Source organism: Sapajus apella, unplaced genomic scaffold (genome assembly GCF_009761245.1).
Source record: "Sapajus apella isolate SASKATOON/1434 unplaced genomic scaffold, GSC_monkey_1.0 scaffold14, whole genome shotgun sequence".
NCBI lineage: Eukaryota > Metazoa > Chordata > Mammalia > Primates > Cebidae > Sapajus > Sapajus apella.
The window spans coordinates 7,002,933-7,017,961 of NW_022436954.1; the positions used below are offsets into that span (position 1 = coordinate 7,002,933).

The 15,029-nt window shown below is 51.2% G+C and overlaps 1 protein-coding gene across 5 annotated transcripts in view; it reads left to right on the forward strand.

Annotated features, from left to right (window-relative positions):
* Window positions 1-10,528: 10,528 nt before the first annotated feature.
* The window catches only part of MACROD1 (mono-ADP ribosylhydrolase 1), a 170,855-nt gene continuing 166,354 nt past the window's right edge, over window positions 10,529-15,029 (forward strand). For 4 of the 5 annotated variants that reach the window (XM_032283016.1, XM_032283013.1, XM_032283015.1 and 1 more), the window contains exon 1: window positions 10,529-11,487. In XM_032283016.1, coding sequence (XP_032138907.1) covers window positions 11,190-11,487 — 298 coding nt within the window. In that variant the 5' untranslated portion in view covers window positions 10,529-11,189. Of the gene's footprint in view, window positions 11,488-12,336; window positions 12,600-15,029 lie in introns of those variants that run through there. The other variant, XM_032283017.1, reaches the window with a different exon arrangement.

A 15,029-nucleotide genomic window follows, 5' to 3' on the forward strand; every position in this document is an offset into this window, starting at 1 on the left:
TTTTTTTTTTTTTTTTTTTTGAGATGGAGTCTCACTCTGTCATCAAGCTGGAGTGCAGTGGCACGATCTTGGCTCACTGCAACCTCCACCTCCCAAGTTCAAGTGATTCTCCTGCCTCAGCCTCCCAAATAGCTGCGATTACAGGCGTCTGCCACCACGCCTGACCAAGTTTTCCTGTATTTTTAGTAGAGACGGGGTTTCACCATATTGGCCAGGCTGGTCTTGAACTCCTGACCTCGTGATCCACCCGCCTCAGCCTCCCAAAGTGCTGGGATTACAGGCGTGAGCCATCGTTCCTGGACTTTTGTAGCAAATTATTGAACCTGAGGAGGGGGTCATGGGAACCCCCAGTTCATATGTCAGAAGTATGGGGGGCCCAGGACTTGCTCCTGGAGTTTGAAGTGGGGGCAGTCTTGTGGGACTGGGCACTTAATGTGTGGGATCAGATGCTAACTCCAGGTTGAGTGTATCAGAATGGATTCAATTGTAGGACACCCAGATGGTGCTGGAGAATTGGCCGGTGTGGAAAAAGAAACCACACATTTGGTGTCAGAAGTGTTGTGAGAAAAAAAAAAAAAAAGAGCATTCCACAGACACTGTTGTAGAACCGTGTGTATGGCTGAATCCTATTTTGTAAAAATAAAATGATGTGTATATTTCTTTACATATGATTATACATGCATGGAGAAAATCTAGGGGGAAACATGGCCAAACAGCTAAAGGAATTACCTCTGTGGAATGGGAACAGGGAGGCGGTGGCTGTGTTAGTCTGCTGGGGGTGTCATAACAGAATGCCACAGATGGGGTGGCTTAAACAACAGAAATGCATTTTCTTACAGTTATGGAGGCTGCAAGTCCAGGTTCCAGGCGCCAGCAGGTGCGGTTTCCTCTGAGGCCTCTCTTTGTGGCGGGCAGACGGCTGCCTTCTTCCTGCAGCCTCACTTGGTCCCTCCTCTGCACTCCTGCATCCTTAATGTCTCTTTGTGTGTCCAACTTTCCTTTTTTTTTTTTTCCTTTAGATGGAATCTTGCTCTCTGGCCCAGGCTGGAGTGCCAGATCTCAGCTGTCTGCAACCTCTGCCTCCCATGACTCAAGCGATTGCCCTGCCTCAGCTTCCCAAATGGCTGGGATTACAGCTAAGCACTGCCACGCCTGGCTAATTTTTGGGTTTTTTTGGGTGGAGTCTTTCTCTGTCGCCCAGGCTGAAGTGCAGTGGCATGATCTTGGTTCACTGCAACCTCCACCTGCCAGGTTCAAGCAATTCTCCTGCTTCAGCCTCCCAAGTAGCTAGGACTACAGGTGTGTGCTACCATGCCCAACTAATTTTTTTGCATTTTTAGTAGAGACTAGGTTTCACCATGCTGGCCAGGCTGATCTCAAATTCCTGACCTCGTGATCCACCTGCCTCAACCTCCCAAAGTGCTGAGATTACAGGCACGATCCACTGTACCCAGCCCCCAACTTTCCTCTTAAAAGTCTATCAGTCAGGCCGGGCATGGTGGCTCATGCCTGTAATCCCAGCACTTTGGGAGGCTGAGGCGGGCAGATCATGAGGTCAACAGATCGAGACCATCCTGGCCAACATGGTGAAACTCCATCTCTACTAAAAGTACAAAAAATTAGCCGGCCGTGGTGGTGTGTGCCTGTAGTCCCAGCTACTCGGGAGGCTGAGGAGAATTGCTTGAAACCGGAAAACGGAAGCTACAGAGAGCCGGGATCACGCCACTGCACTCCAGCCTGGTGATAGAGTGAGACTGTCTCAAAAAAAAAAAAAATTAACCGGGTGTGGTGGCAGGCGCCTGTAATCTCAGCTACTCGGGAGGCTGAGGTGGGAGAATCACTTGAACCTGGGAGGCAGAGGTTACAGTGAGCTGAGAGCGTGCCACTGCACTCCAGGCTGGGTGACAGATGGAGACTCCATCTCAAAAAAAAAAAAAAAAAAAAGAACACCAGTCAGACTGGAGTAGGGTCACTCTAAAGACCTGATTTTAACTTTTATCTCTCCCACCTTTTTTTTTTGAGACAGAGTCTCACTCTGTCGCCCAGGCTTGAGTGCAGTGGTGTGATCTCAGCTCACTGCAACCTCCGTCTCCCAGGTTCAAGTGATTCTTCAGCCTCAGCTTCCCAAGTAGCTGGGATTACAGGCACATACCACCACGCCCAGCTAATTTTGTATTTTTTAGTAGACATGCAGTTTCTCCATGTTGGCTAGGCTGGTCTCAAACTCTTGACCTCAGGTGATCCACCTGCCTCGGCCTCCCAAAGTGCTGGGATTACAGGCGGGAGTCACTGTGCCTCGCCTTAATTAACTCTTTTTTTTTTTTTTTTTTTTTGAGACGGAGTCTTGCTCCGTCGCCAGGCTAGAATGCAGTGGTGCAATCTCGGCTCACTGCAACCTCCGTCTCCTAGGTTCAAGCGATTCTTCCGCCTCAGCCTCCTGAGTAGCTGGGACCACAGGTGCGTGCCACCACATCCGGCTAATTTTTTGTATTTTTAGTAGAGATGGGGTTTCACCATGTTGGCCAGGATGGTCTCGATCTCTTGACCTTGTGATCTGCCCACCTCGGCCTCCCAAAGTGGGATTATAGGCGTGAGCCACCGCGCCCGGCCAATTCTTTAAAGGCCCTGTATGCAAATATAGTCACATCCTGAGCTACAGGCAGACAGGACACCATGCAGCCCAAAACAAAGGTTTTCACCTTTTGTTTTGTTTTGTTTTGTTTTGTTTTGGTAGAAATGGGGTCTTGCTATATTGCCCAGGCTAGTCTTGAACTCCTGGGCTCAAGTGATTCTCTAACCTCAGCCTCCAGATTAGCTGGGGATACAGGAGCACCACCACGCCCAGCTAATATTTTTATTTTTTGTAGAGTCAGGGTCCTACTATGTTTCCCAGGCTGGTCTCAAACTTCCAGGCTCAAGCGATCCTTCTGCCTTAGCCTCCCATAGTACTGTGATTCCAGGCCTGAGCGATAGCACCCTGCTAGCTTTCGCTTTTTACTTTATTTCTATGTTATTAAAATGTATTACAATAAACATTACTTTTAAAGGTTTTTGTGTAATTCAATCCAAATTTCCCTGAAGTATCCACCTCCTCCTTGGGCCTCCTCTGAAGTCAGAATAGGGGAGCTGAAGCCCTCCCTCTGCTGGCCCAGGGACAAAACCCCCGGCCCATTAAGGCCTTTCCCTTGGGGAAGGTGGCATGGAATAAGAACATTCAGTACCTGTCTGGCCATCACTAAGGCCTTTCCCAGATAGCTGACATGGTCTTCAGACCACTCTGCCAAACATCAGGTAGAGGCTGGGTGAGGTGGCTCACGCCTGTAATCCCAACACTTTGGAAGGGTGAGGCAGGTGGATCATCTGAGGTCAGGAGTTTGAGACCAGCTTGGCCAACATTGCAAAACTTCGTCTCTACAGAAATAGAAAAGCTAGCCAGGCATGGTGGCACGTGCCTGTAATCCCAGCTACTCGGGAGGCTGAGGCAGGAGAATCACTTCAACCTGGGAGGCAGAGGTTGCAGTGGACAGGGATCGCACCACTGCACTCCAGCCTGGGCGACAGAACGAGACTCCATATCAAAAACAAAAAAAAACAAAAAACAAACCAGGTGGAGGGGCATCGTCTGTTTTCCAGGCTCCTGGTTTATAGCTACAAGCTCTGGGCATTTAATACCTTGTAATAATCCATCCTTCCCTTACATACCTCTCAACATAATGACTGTACAATATGGCCAATGAAACGGATAGTAAAATGAAACACAGGCAAGTAATAAAGTGAAATATGAAGAGAGTAGTACATTCTGGATGAGGGCGGAATGCAAAATTGTCATCAGGCAGAGAAGACGGCAGGAGAGCCTGAGAGCTGGAGCTCATCTACCCAAAAGAGGCGATAAAAAGTAGAAAGATGGCCAGGGAAAAATCAGGGAGAGCACCCACCTGAAAGACTGGAGGCTGGGTGAGGTGACTCACACCTGTAATCCCAGCCCTTTGGGAGGCTGAGGCAGGCAGCTCATCTGAGGTCAGGAGTTTGAGACAAGCCTACCAACATGAAGAAACCCCATCGCTACTAAAAATACAAAATTAGCCAAGGTGTGGAGGCGCAGGCCTGTAATCCCAGCTACTCGGGAGGCTGAGGCAGGAGAATTGCTTGAACCCGGTGAGCCAAGATCGTGCCACTGTACTCCAGCCTGGGCAACAAGAGCAAAACTCTGTCTCAGAACAGAAAAAAGAAAGAAAGGCTCTCAGGAAACAGTGATGAATCAGTCTTTAGCACTAAGTCCCAGGGGAGAGGTGTGGATTTAGGGATCCCTTTAGATATGGTAGAATTCTCCTGGGTCCTAGTCTGGTCTTAAATCTCAGACCAGTAGCAGGAAAACCCTAACTGTACTGTGGTCCTTCATGTCACTGCAACTTCAGCCCTGCTGTGATGGTGTATCTGCTCCTTTGGATGGCTTTACCATCTTTAAAGATGAGCCCATGTGGAACAGAGCCAAAGGGCCTCAGCTGACAGCCAGCACCAACGATCAGTCATGTGAGTGAGACTACCTGGGATCCCCCAAGCCCAGTTGGGTTGTCAGACGACTATAGCTTCAGCTGCAGGAGTGACCCAGGGACACCAGCAGATGAGCCGGCTAGCTGAGCCCAGCCCAAACTGCTGACTTAGAACTGTTGTTATTTTAAGCCAGTAAATTTTCAGTGACTCATTACAAAGCAATAGATAACCATGACAGTCTAAGAGGATCTAAATTTGGAAACAGTATTGAATATTTAAGATAACTGATTTGCCACATTTATAAGTTTATTAGTATATAAGAGCTTCTTGTCCGGGGCAGTGGCTCACACCTGTAATCCCAGCACTTTGGGAGCCTGAGGCAGACAGATTGCTTGAGGCCAGGAGTTTGAGACCAGCCTGGCCAACATGATGAAACCCCATCTCTACTAAAAAGGCAAATACTAGCTGGGCGTGGTGGTGGGCGCCTGTAATCCCGGCTACTCGGGAGGCTGAGGTAGGAGAATTGCTTGAACCTGGGAGGCGGAGGTTGCACTGAGCAGAGATCGGGCCACTGCACTCCAGCCTGGGCAACAGAGCGAGACTCTGAAAAAAACAAAAACAAACAAACAAACAAAATAAATAAATAAATAAATAGAGTTGGTTGGCTGGGCACAGTGCTCATGCCTGTAATCCTAACACTTTGGAAGGCTTAAGCAGGAAGACTGCTTGAGCCCAGGAGTTTGAGACCAGCCTGGGCAACACGGTGAGATCCCATCGCTTCCAAAAAAAAAAATTAGCTGGGCATGGTAGCATATACCTGTAGTCCCAGCTGCTCAGGAAGCTGAGGCTGGAGGATTGCTTGAGCCCAGAAGGTCAAGGCTGAGTGACCCATGATTGCTCCAGACCCTGTAGACCCCATCTCCAAAAAAAGGAAAAAAGAAAAAGAGTTGCTTAAGTGATAAGAAAAAAAAAAGCCTTGTAAATCCTTTATTTCCTTCTGCTGGGAACTTGAGGTGTTTGAGAGATCAGCTACTTTAACTCTGTAAAATAAATTTTAAAATCTATTAGAGAATTTAATTACCTAAGTTTGTAGTTGGCATTCATTTTTAGAAGAATTTAATCTGTTGAACTTATGAGTTAATTAAATATTAATCAAAGAATAAGTGAACACAATTGTTCTTAATTTTATAAAAAATTAGAAGGCTTATACATAGAAAACTAGATTTACAAATGGCACTTGGATGTTTCAGAAAAACTAGTTTTTAAAATTTATTCGTTTAATAAATACAGCATTAATTTAAACACAAGCAGCAGTAGGTAGCTTTTCTCTGCACAAAAGCCCCTCTCCATTAAAAATCCTCAACTGACAACATCCTATGGCCCAGTGGAAGACTAAGCATTCCACAGACTTCCACGCTTTTGCTTCTGTGGGTCCCTCTACCTGGAACACCCCCGATACACACACCTTCTATACCTGGCAAAAGTTTACTTTTCCCAAAAGGTCTAGCTCAAATTCTATGAAGACATCCTCCTTCACCAGTGTCAGAATCCGGCTTCCTGCCCAGGACCACCTGAGCATATGACCCAGGCCTCCAGTAGACCTAGGAGAGCTGTAAACTGGGACCTTCACTATCTGTGTGAGAACAGAGCTGAATCTCAGCAAAAAGAAACAGTAGCACTGACACATAGTGGGCATCCAGGGAGCTTCAGCAGCCTGGCCGTGTAGGACATGGATTTTGGAGATTTCTGAGCAGGCGAATAACATGATACAATTTTTTTTTTTTTAAATACATGTTTGTTGGCTGGTATTGTGAGCAGTGGCTCACACCTGTAATCCCAGCACTTTGGGAGGCTGAGGTGGGTGGATCATCTGAGGTCAGGAGTTTGAGACCAACGTGACCAATATGGTGAAACCTTGCCTGTAATAAAAATACAAAAATTAGCCAGGCATGGTGGCACATGCCTGTAATCCCAGATACTCAGGAGGCTGAGGCAGGAGAACTGCTTGAACCTGGGGGGCAAGGTTGCAGTGAGCCTCGATTGCACCACTGCACTCCAGCCTGGGCAACAGAGCCAGGCTCTGTCTCAAAATACATACATACATACATACATGTTATTTATTTATTTATTTTTAGAGACAGGATCTCACTGTGATTCCCAGGCTGACCTCCAGCTCCTGGACTCCAGTGATCTTCCTGTTTCAGCTTCCCAAGTAGTTGGGACTACAAGTGTGACCCACTGCGCTTGCCTTGATTTTTTTTTTTTGAGACGGAGTCTTGCTCTGTCACCCAGGCAGGAGTGCAATGGCATGATCTCTGCTCACTGCAACCTCCGCCTCCCAGGTTCGAGTGATTCTCCTGCCTCAAGCTCCCCAGTTGCCAGGACTACAGATGTGTGCCACCATGCCCATTTAATTTTTTTTCTTTTTTGTATTTTTAGTAGAGATGGGGTTCCACCATGTTGGCCAGGCTGTTCTCTAGTTCCTGACCTCAGGTGATCCGCTCCCCTTGGCCTCCCAAATTGGTGGGATTACAGGTGTGAGCCCGTGTGCCTGGTGGCTACAAATTTTTTCTTGTGGTTTTTTTGACAGTCTTATTGAGGCATAATTGGCACACAATACACTGCACATATTTGCTTCTCTGCAGAGTTCACAGTAAAAAAAAAGTGCATTCATTAAAAATGTACAATGTGGTGAGTTTTTAGATTTTCTTAAATTACTTTTTTGTAGCGATGATGTCTTGCTATGTTGCCCAGCCTGGTCTTGAATTGCAAATGATCCTCCCAGCTGGGTCTCCCAAAGTGCTAGGATTGCAGGCATCAGCCACCGTGCCCAGCCACAATGTGAAGAGTTTTGACATAAGCATCTATGAAACATCACAACAATTGAGATAATTAAATTATTCTATATTAATTCTAAGTTAATCATTTTTGTTAATAATTTCTTTTAGAGATGCAATCTTGCTATGTTGTCCAGACTAGAGTGGTGTGGCTATTTATAGGTATACTCAAAGTGTACTACAGCCTCCAACTTGTGGCCTCTTCCACCTCAGTCTCCCCGATAGCTGGGTGGAAGGTAGCCTCTAGTTGAGGACCAAGACTTCCTTTTTTTTTGAGATGGAGTCTCACTCTGTCACCCAGGCTGGAGTGCAGCAGTGTTATTGGCTTACTGTAGTCTCTGCTTTGCAGGTTCTGCCTCAGCCTCCTGAGTAGCTGGGATTACAGGCACAGGCCACCAAACCTGACTGATTTTGTTGTTGTTGTATTTTTATTAGAGATAGCGTTTCACCACGTTGGCCAGGCTGGTCTCGAACTCCTGACCTCAGGTGATTGATCTACCCGCCTTGGCCTCCTAAAGTGCCGGGATTATAGGCATGACCCACTGTGCCCAGCCTGAGCACCAAGACTTTGTTTTTTGTTTGTTTTTTGGGATGGAGTCTTGCTCTGTCACCCAGGCTGGAGTGCAGTGGCATGATCTCAGCTCACTGCAACCTCTGCCTCCCAGGTGATTCTCCTGCCTCAGCCTGCCGAGTAGCTGGGATTCCAGGTGTGTGCTACCACATTGAGCTAATTTTTGTATCTAGTAGATATGAGGTTTCACCATGTTGGCCAGGCTGGTCTCAAACTCACCTCATGATCTGCCTGCCTTGGCCTCCCAAAGTGCTGGGATTACAGGTGTGAGCCACTGTGCCTGGCCAAGACTTTCTTTTTTTTTTTTTTTTTTTTTTTTTTTTTTGAGATGGAGTCTTGCTATATTGCTCACTGCAACCTCTTCCGCCCAGGTTCAAGCAATTCTCATGCCTCAGCCTCCTAAGTAGCTGGGACTATAGGTGTGCGCCACCACACCCAGCTAACTTTTTGTATTTTCAGTGGAGATGGGGTTTCACCATGCTGGTTAGGATGGTCTTGATCTCTTGACCTCGTGATCTGCCCGCCGGCCTCCCAAAGTGCTGGGATTATAGGCTTGAGCCACTACACCTGGCCCGGCCAAGACTTTCTTATGGCTGGGGCCTCAGCCTCTGCCTCATAATCCTCCCTACTCATTGCCAGGAAGGGCACAGGGCAGAATAACGGCCCTCCAAAGATTCCACATCCTACATCCTACAACCCATAATGTGTTACATTACCTGGCAAAGGGGAATGAAGGCCGCAAATCCGCCAAGTAGAGAAATTATCACAGATTATCTAGGTGGGTCCGTGTAATCACAAGAGTCCCTGAAGATGGAAGAGAGAGCCAGTGGAGAGCATCAGAGGGAAATGCCCCTGCAGAAGAATGCTCAGAGGCAACCACAGTGGCTTTGAACATGGAGGAAGAGGTCTTGGGCCAAAGAATGTGGGTGGTCTATGGAAATCAGAAAAGGCAATGAAATAGACTCTGCTAGGGCTTCCAGAAAGGAACATGGCCCTGGTGACCCCTTGATTTCAGCCCAGTGATACCTACATCAGATTTCTGTCCTACAGAACTTTAAGATACTAAATGTGTGTCATTGAAGCCAGTGAATTTGAAGTAATGGCACAGCAGCGATGGAGAAGTAATATACAGCATCACCCACATGCTTCATTTCACCAGTGACATCTGCATAACCACTTTCCAGACCACAGATGGGAACCAAACAGACCCGGACCCAAGTCGGGGCTCCGATCCTGACGCTGTGCTGACCTCGGACCAGTCATCTCACTGCCTGGCGATGGTGAGAGCTGAGGATGTGACGGGCTAATGGAGGTGGCGGGAATGGACACAGGGGGCTTAGCTCAGTACAGCTGGGGCTTTGTGCCTGTAGATGGCTGTCCTGGTTGCAGTTGGCAAGGTCCTTCTTTTATTCTGAGTGACTGGAGGGGCTACAACTGGTGAGGTGATCCAGGGCCTGACTTCTGTGTCCTGAACCATGTCTTGCTGATGTTTTCAGGAGAGGGTGCAGGCCTTGCTGGCGGTCCTGGAATGTTGGGGGCCATGGGCTCTTCCCTCCTGGCCTCTGCCTCCCCTTTGCCCTCACTCCCAAGACTGATTACTGCCTACCCTGCTGTTGGTAAGTCTATGCTGATCTTGTCTTGGGTGGATTTAACATCTGAAGCGCAAGGCTGAGCCCATGTCAGCATCCCAGTCGGGCCACCTGCATCCGCAGCATGTCAGGGATCCGCCCACAGCTGGCCCAGGTTATTGCCACACTCAGAGCCGGAGGCTTGGAACACAGGAGCAACTTTGCAACCAGCCACTCTCATTCCTGACAGCTCAAGGAGCTCGACTCTCAGGGGCTAGGGTACCCCAGGGCAGCAACACTAGTATTGCAACCTTCTCCGAAATCCTGGCTTGTTCCCCCTGGGGTATTAAAATATACTCATTATTACTTTTGAGATAGGGTCTCACTCTTGTCCAGGCTGTAGTGCAGTGGTGACATCATAGCTCTCTACAGCCTTGAACCCTTGGGCTCAAGTGCTTGCCCACCTTAGCCTCTGGAGTACCTGGGACTAGAGGTGAGCACCTGCTATCAATCACACCAAAGTCATTTTTTTCCTTGGGGTTGGGGGGGTGTCTCACTATGGTGCCCAGGCCGGTTTTGAACTCCTGGCCTCTGATAATCCTCTTGCCTCAGCCTCCCAAAGTGCTGGGATTACAGGTGTGAGGCACCTATTCAATATTCATTATTATATTCATTATATTATGATGGCACGGTCTGTATTATTATATTTATCATAAAGTAAGATTAATAGTACAGGAAAGTATATAAAAGTACTTAAAAATCCATCCTCATGGTTTTTGTAAAAAAGAAAAAATACAAAGAAAACATAGGCCGGGTGCAGTGGCTCACACCTGTAATCCCAGCACTTTGGTAGACCGAGGCGGGCGGATTACCTGAGGTCGGGAGTTCAAGACCAGTTCACCAACATGGTGAAACCCCGCCTCTAAAAGAAAAACAAAAGAAAACATCACCCCAATTCTTCACCTTTTGAATGCCACTTGAAGCCCACGTGTCCTGCCTCCAAATTCCACTATTTCCACCCTCAGCTCCCCGGCTGTCCTAGATCATCTGCTCCAGCCGAGCCTTGGCACTGGGGCTATTAGGAGGCAGAGGCTCTGGGTAGGAGTTCCCAAACCAGATTTACCTGTTCGTCGCACCTATCCCTAGAAGGGCGGGCTGGGGTGTGGAGGCGGTGCCCTGCGGACCCGTGGGGAGACAAGCCCTGGTCTCCAAGGCTGCAAAACCCTCGGCACCGCGGGAGCCGCGCTCAGCTCTCCCAACTCGATACGGAGCTCCCCGCGCGCCTGGTCCGCTGCGGGGCCGAGAGCAAAGGGGGCAGGCGCTGCGTGGAAGGCTCAGGGGCTTCAGACCGTGCCCGGGAAGCCGAGGCGCAGCCAACCAGGAAATTGGAAGCGGCCGAAGCCACGGGGAAGCGGGGGGAGGCGTCCGGGGGCCACGGGAAAGTGGGAGGGGCTCGGGCGTGGCTCCACCCGCGGCACTGGGAGCCGGGGCGGGCGCGCACGTGTGTATACAAGTGCGTGGGCCCACTGGGCGTCCCGGACTACAAGTTCCAGCGTGCCCAGCGGCGCTCCCGGGTTTTCTGGCCGCGCCGCCCGCTGGCTCCGAGCAGGTCGCCACTGGCTGGCAGTCGCCACCCAGTCCCAGAGTAAATAAGGGAGAGACACTCCCGAGCACCGTAAATAGAGTCCAAGTGGGCGGAGAGCTGCCCCGCGCCGCCCGCTCATGTCTCTGCAGAGCCGAGTGTCCGGCCGCCTGGCGCAGCTGCGCGCGGCGTGGCAACTGCTGGCCGCCCCGCGCCCCTGGCCCGGGCGCTTGGGGGGTGCCCCGCGGACCCGCAGCAGCGCGTGCGGTCCCCCGGCGTCCCTGGTCGCGTTCGGCCGCCAGGCGCGGACCTCAGCGGGAGTTGGGGCGTGGGGGTCGGCGGCGGTGGGGCGGACAGCCGGGGTGCGCACTTGGGCCCCCCTGGCCATGGCGGCGAAGGTGGACCTGAACACCTCCACCGACTGGAAGGAGGCGAAATGTAAGTGTAAGCACGAGGGTCTCGAGGGTGAGGGCGGCCCCACGTGGGGCTCCCTGGCTGAGCAGCTCCTAACGAGCGAGCAGCCCCTTCCACCCAGACACCTGGGGAAGCTGAGGCCCCATCTCCCCTGGAACGGACCCCTCCTCCCCATTCACAGCTACCCCCACTCCCGCCTGTTCCCACCCCTATGGAACAGTTGACTTCAGACCAGGTCCCTGTGTCCACGCAGGGTGGCAGCGTGAGGAAGGGGGCCTTCCTTACCCCACTGGAATGGGTCACAGAGTACCCCGAGATTGTGCAGGAGCTGCCTCACCTGTGTAGGAGGAAACTGAGGCCGAGTGCCACAACTGATTTCCCCAAGGTCACTTGGGGAGCTGTTGTCAAAGCGGAGGATCCCGGACTCCCCAAACTTTACACAGTGTGGTTCTCAAGTGCTCGGGAATAGGCCCAGGGAACAGCTAGGGGGCTGGCCTCCCACCTGGTGGGGCGCGTAACCCGACAGAGTGAGCTCCTTGGGCTGGCCTGTCCTGCCTTCACCCCACTCCAAGCGTGCACTCTGCCTTCCTGGGCACGTGGTCTGGTGCCCTTTCCCCTCCTCGCTGGCCTCTGGCCACCGTGAGCAGCTTGCTCATGCCAGGAACAGAGGTTAGAGGGGCAGGGCAGAGGTGGAGTCTTGTTCCTGTGACAACTGATGACACCCCCAAGAATCACGCTACCTCCTCTCACTCCTGGGAGGGGCATGAGTCCTGGGCCTGGGAAGGGAGAGAACCCGAGACAAGCCCCAAATAGCCCTGCTGGACACCCAGCTGCCCCTGCCCTTCAGGGCCTGCCTCCCGGGATCTGGTCTCTTCCCAGCTGGATCCCCTTTCAGAAGTGCAGGGCAGTGGCTCATTGGCTGGGCCCCCACGGTGGAGTGGGCGCGGTCTCTGGCTGGGCGGGCAGGATGGAGGAGCCTGCTGTGGGAAGGCTAAGAAGCAGCTGGCTGTCTCGGGAAGGGAGATGGAAATCAGAATGATTTACTCCTGACATGAATTGTGTGGCCTGCGCCGGGATCTGAAAGTGACGCCAGAAAGCAACGACTTTAGTCCGTGAGCAAATGGAGAACTTGTCAGGTGCTTGGCCCTTGCCCCAGAACAGCAGGAGAAGTGGGGGCTGGCAGAGACACCTGGAGGGGGAGCCGCTGTCCCCACAGAGACCCCTACTCCCCCAGCACTCTCTCAGAGCAATAACCCAGGAGGGTGGGAAAGAGCTAGGGCCAGTCACCCAGGCCCCTGCTCGTGAACTGCCACTGTTTCTAGGATCCAGCCCCCACACCCCACTCCTCGGTGCTATGAAAGCAGCCAGACCTGGTGGGGCCGGGGTTCCCAGGCTGCTGTGCTGTCCCTGGGGTCTCCCTCTTTGCTTCTAGCTGGGATTTCCAACCATGCAGCAAACTCTTAATGCCCTCTAGGTGGCCAGGACTCAGATGTGCATCAGACAGGCAAGGGCCCTGCCCTCATGGAGCTTGCCATCTAGTGGAAGATTACAAAGAATGTATTGTAAACAGTGTGTTCTAGCAGCCACAAGGCCTGGTAACCTCAGTGCTGTGAAGACGCCATGGCAGATGGGGCCACCTGAGCTGGGGAGATCAGAGGAGGCGTCTCTGAGGTGGTGGCCTAGAAGAGGCCTCCAGCTAGGGAATGGCATTCCAGACCTGTTAGTGAGTGATAGTGGCCCAGGCGCAGGAGTGGGGCTGGTCTGGGGCTCTGCCTGGCACTGAAGCCACAGTTAGAGGGACCTTTTGGGGGTGGGACGTGGAGATCTCCCAATAGGTATCGGTTGCTGTGTAACAAATCACCCCAACCTTAGTGGCTTAAAACACACCTGTATCCTCAGTCCCTGAGGGTCAGGAAAATGGAGGGAAGCTTAGCTGGGTGGTTCTAGCTCAGGGCGTGCCCCCGCTGAGGCCGGCTGGGGCTTGGTTAGGGTGGGAGGATGGGTGTCCTAGACAGCTCCCTCCGTGAAATGGCATTTGGTGAGAGGCCTGGGTTCGTCACCTTGGGGCCTCTCCACGGAGCTGCTTGAGTGTCTTATGGCATAGATGTCCTAGGCCTTTCCCCCACAGTACGTGCTCCATGAGAGCGAGAGTGAGGAAACCGCGATGCAGCCACGGTGCCTTCTTTGTCACCTCGTCTTCAAAGTCCTGCATTGTCTCCCCTGCGTTTTTCTTGGGCTTAGAATCAAGTCAGGGAGTCTGGCCACAACCCAGGGGAGGGAAATTAGGCTCCACCTTTTGAGGGAAAGACTGTCAAAGAATTTGCAGGTGTCTTTTATTTTTTTTTTATTTTTATTTTTTTTGGAGACGGAGTTTCGCTCTTGTTACCCAGGCTGGAGTGCAATGGCGCGATCTCGGCTCACCGCAACCTCCGCCTCCTGGGTTCAGGCAATTCTCCTGCCTCAGCCTCCTGAGTAGCTGGGACTACAGGCACACGCCACCATGCCCAGCTAATTTTTTTGTAGTTTTAGTAGAGACGGGGTTTCACCATGTTGACCAGGATGGTCTCGATCTCTTGACCTCGTGATTCACCCGCCTCGGCCTCCCAAAGTGCTGGGATTACAGGCTTGAGCCACCGCGCCCGGCCCCGTCTTTTATTTTTTTAAATGAATTTTGAGACAGAGTTTCGCTGTTTTTGCCCAGGCTGGAGTGCAGTGGTACAATCTCACTGCAACCTCCATCTCCCAGGTTCAAGCGATTCTCCTGCTTCAGCCTCCTGAGTAGCTGGGACTACAGGCATCTGCCACCACGCCTGGCTAATTTTTTGTATTTTTCGTAGAGACTGGGTTTCACCGTGTCAGCCAGGATGGCCTCAGTCTCCTGACCTCGTGACCCACCCGCCTGAGCCGGCCTAAGTGCTGGGATGACAGGAGTGAGCCACCTCACCCAGCCTAATTTTGTATTTTTAGTAGAGATGGGGTTTCACCATGTTGGCCAGGCTGGTCTTGAACCCCTGACCTCAGGTGATCTGCCTGCCTCCGCCTCCCAAAGTGCTGGGATTACAGGTGTGAGCCACTACGCCTGACCAATTTTCTTAAAATTAAAAAAATTAGTTTTTAATTTTTGTTGAGACAGGGTATTGTTCTGTGGCTCAGGCTGATGTGCAGTGGTGTAACCATAGCTCAGTGCACCCTTATGTCCTGGGCTTAGCGACTCTCCTGCCTCCGCCTCCCAAGTATTTGGAACTACAGGCGTGCATCACCATATGCGACTGATTTTTCTTTTTTTCTTTTTTAACAGCTGGTAATCAGCTTATTAAAATAGTTGATTTAAGCATCTGCAATGGTGACTTCCATCTCAACTCCTGGCTTAATACTGTTGGAAGTCATCTGCTTAAGAATCTCAAAGGACTGGCCCGGCGCGGTGGCTCAAGCCTGTAATCCCAGCACTTTGGGAGGCCGAGGCGGATGGATCACGAGGTTAAGAGATCAAGACCATCCTGGTCAACATGGTGAAACCCTGTCTCTACTAAAACTACAAAAAATTAGCTGGGCATGGTGGCACGTGC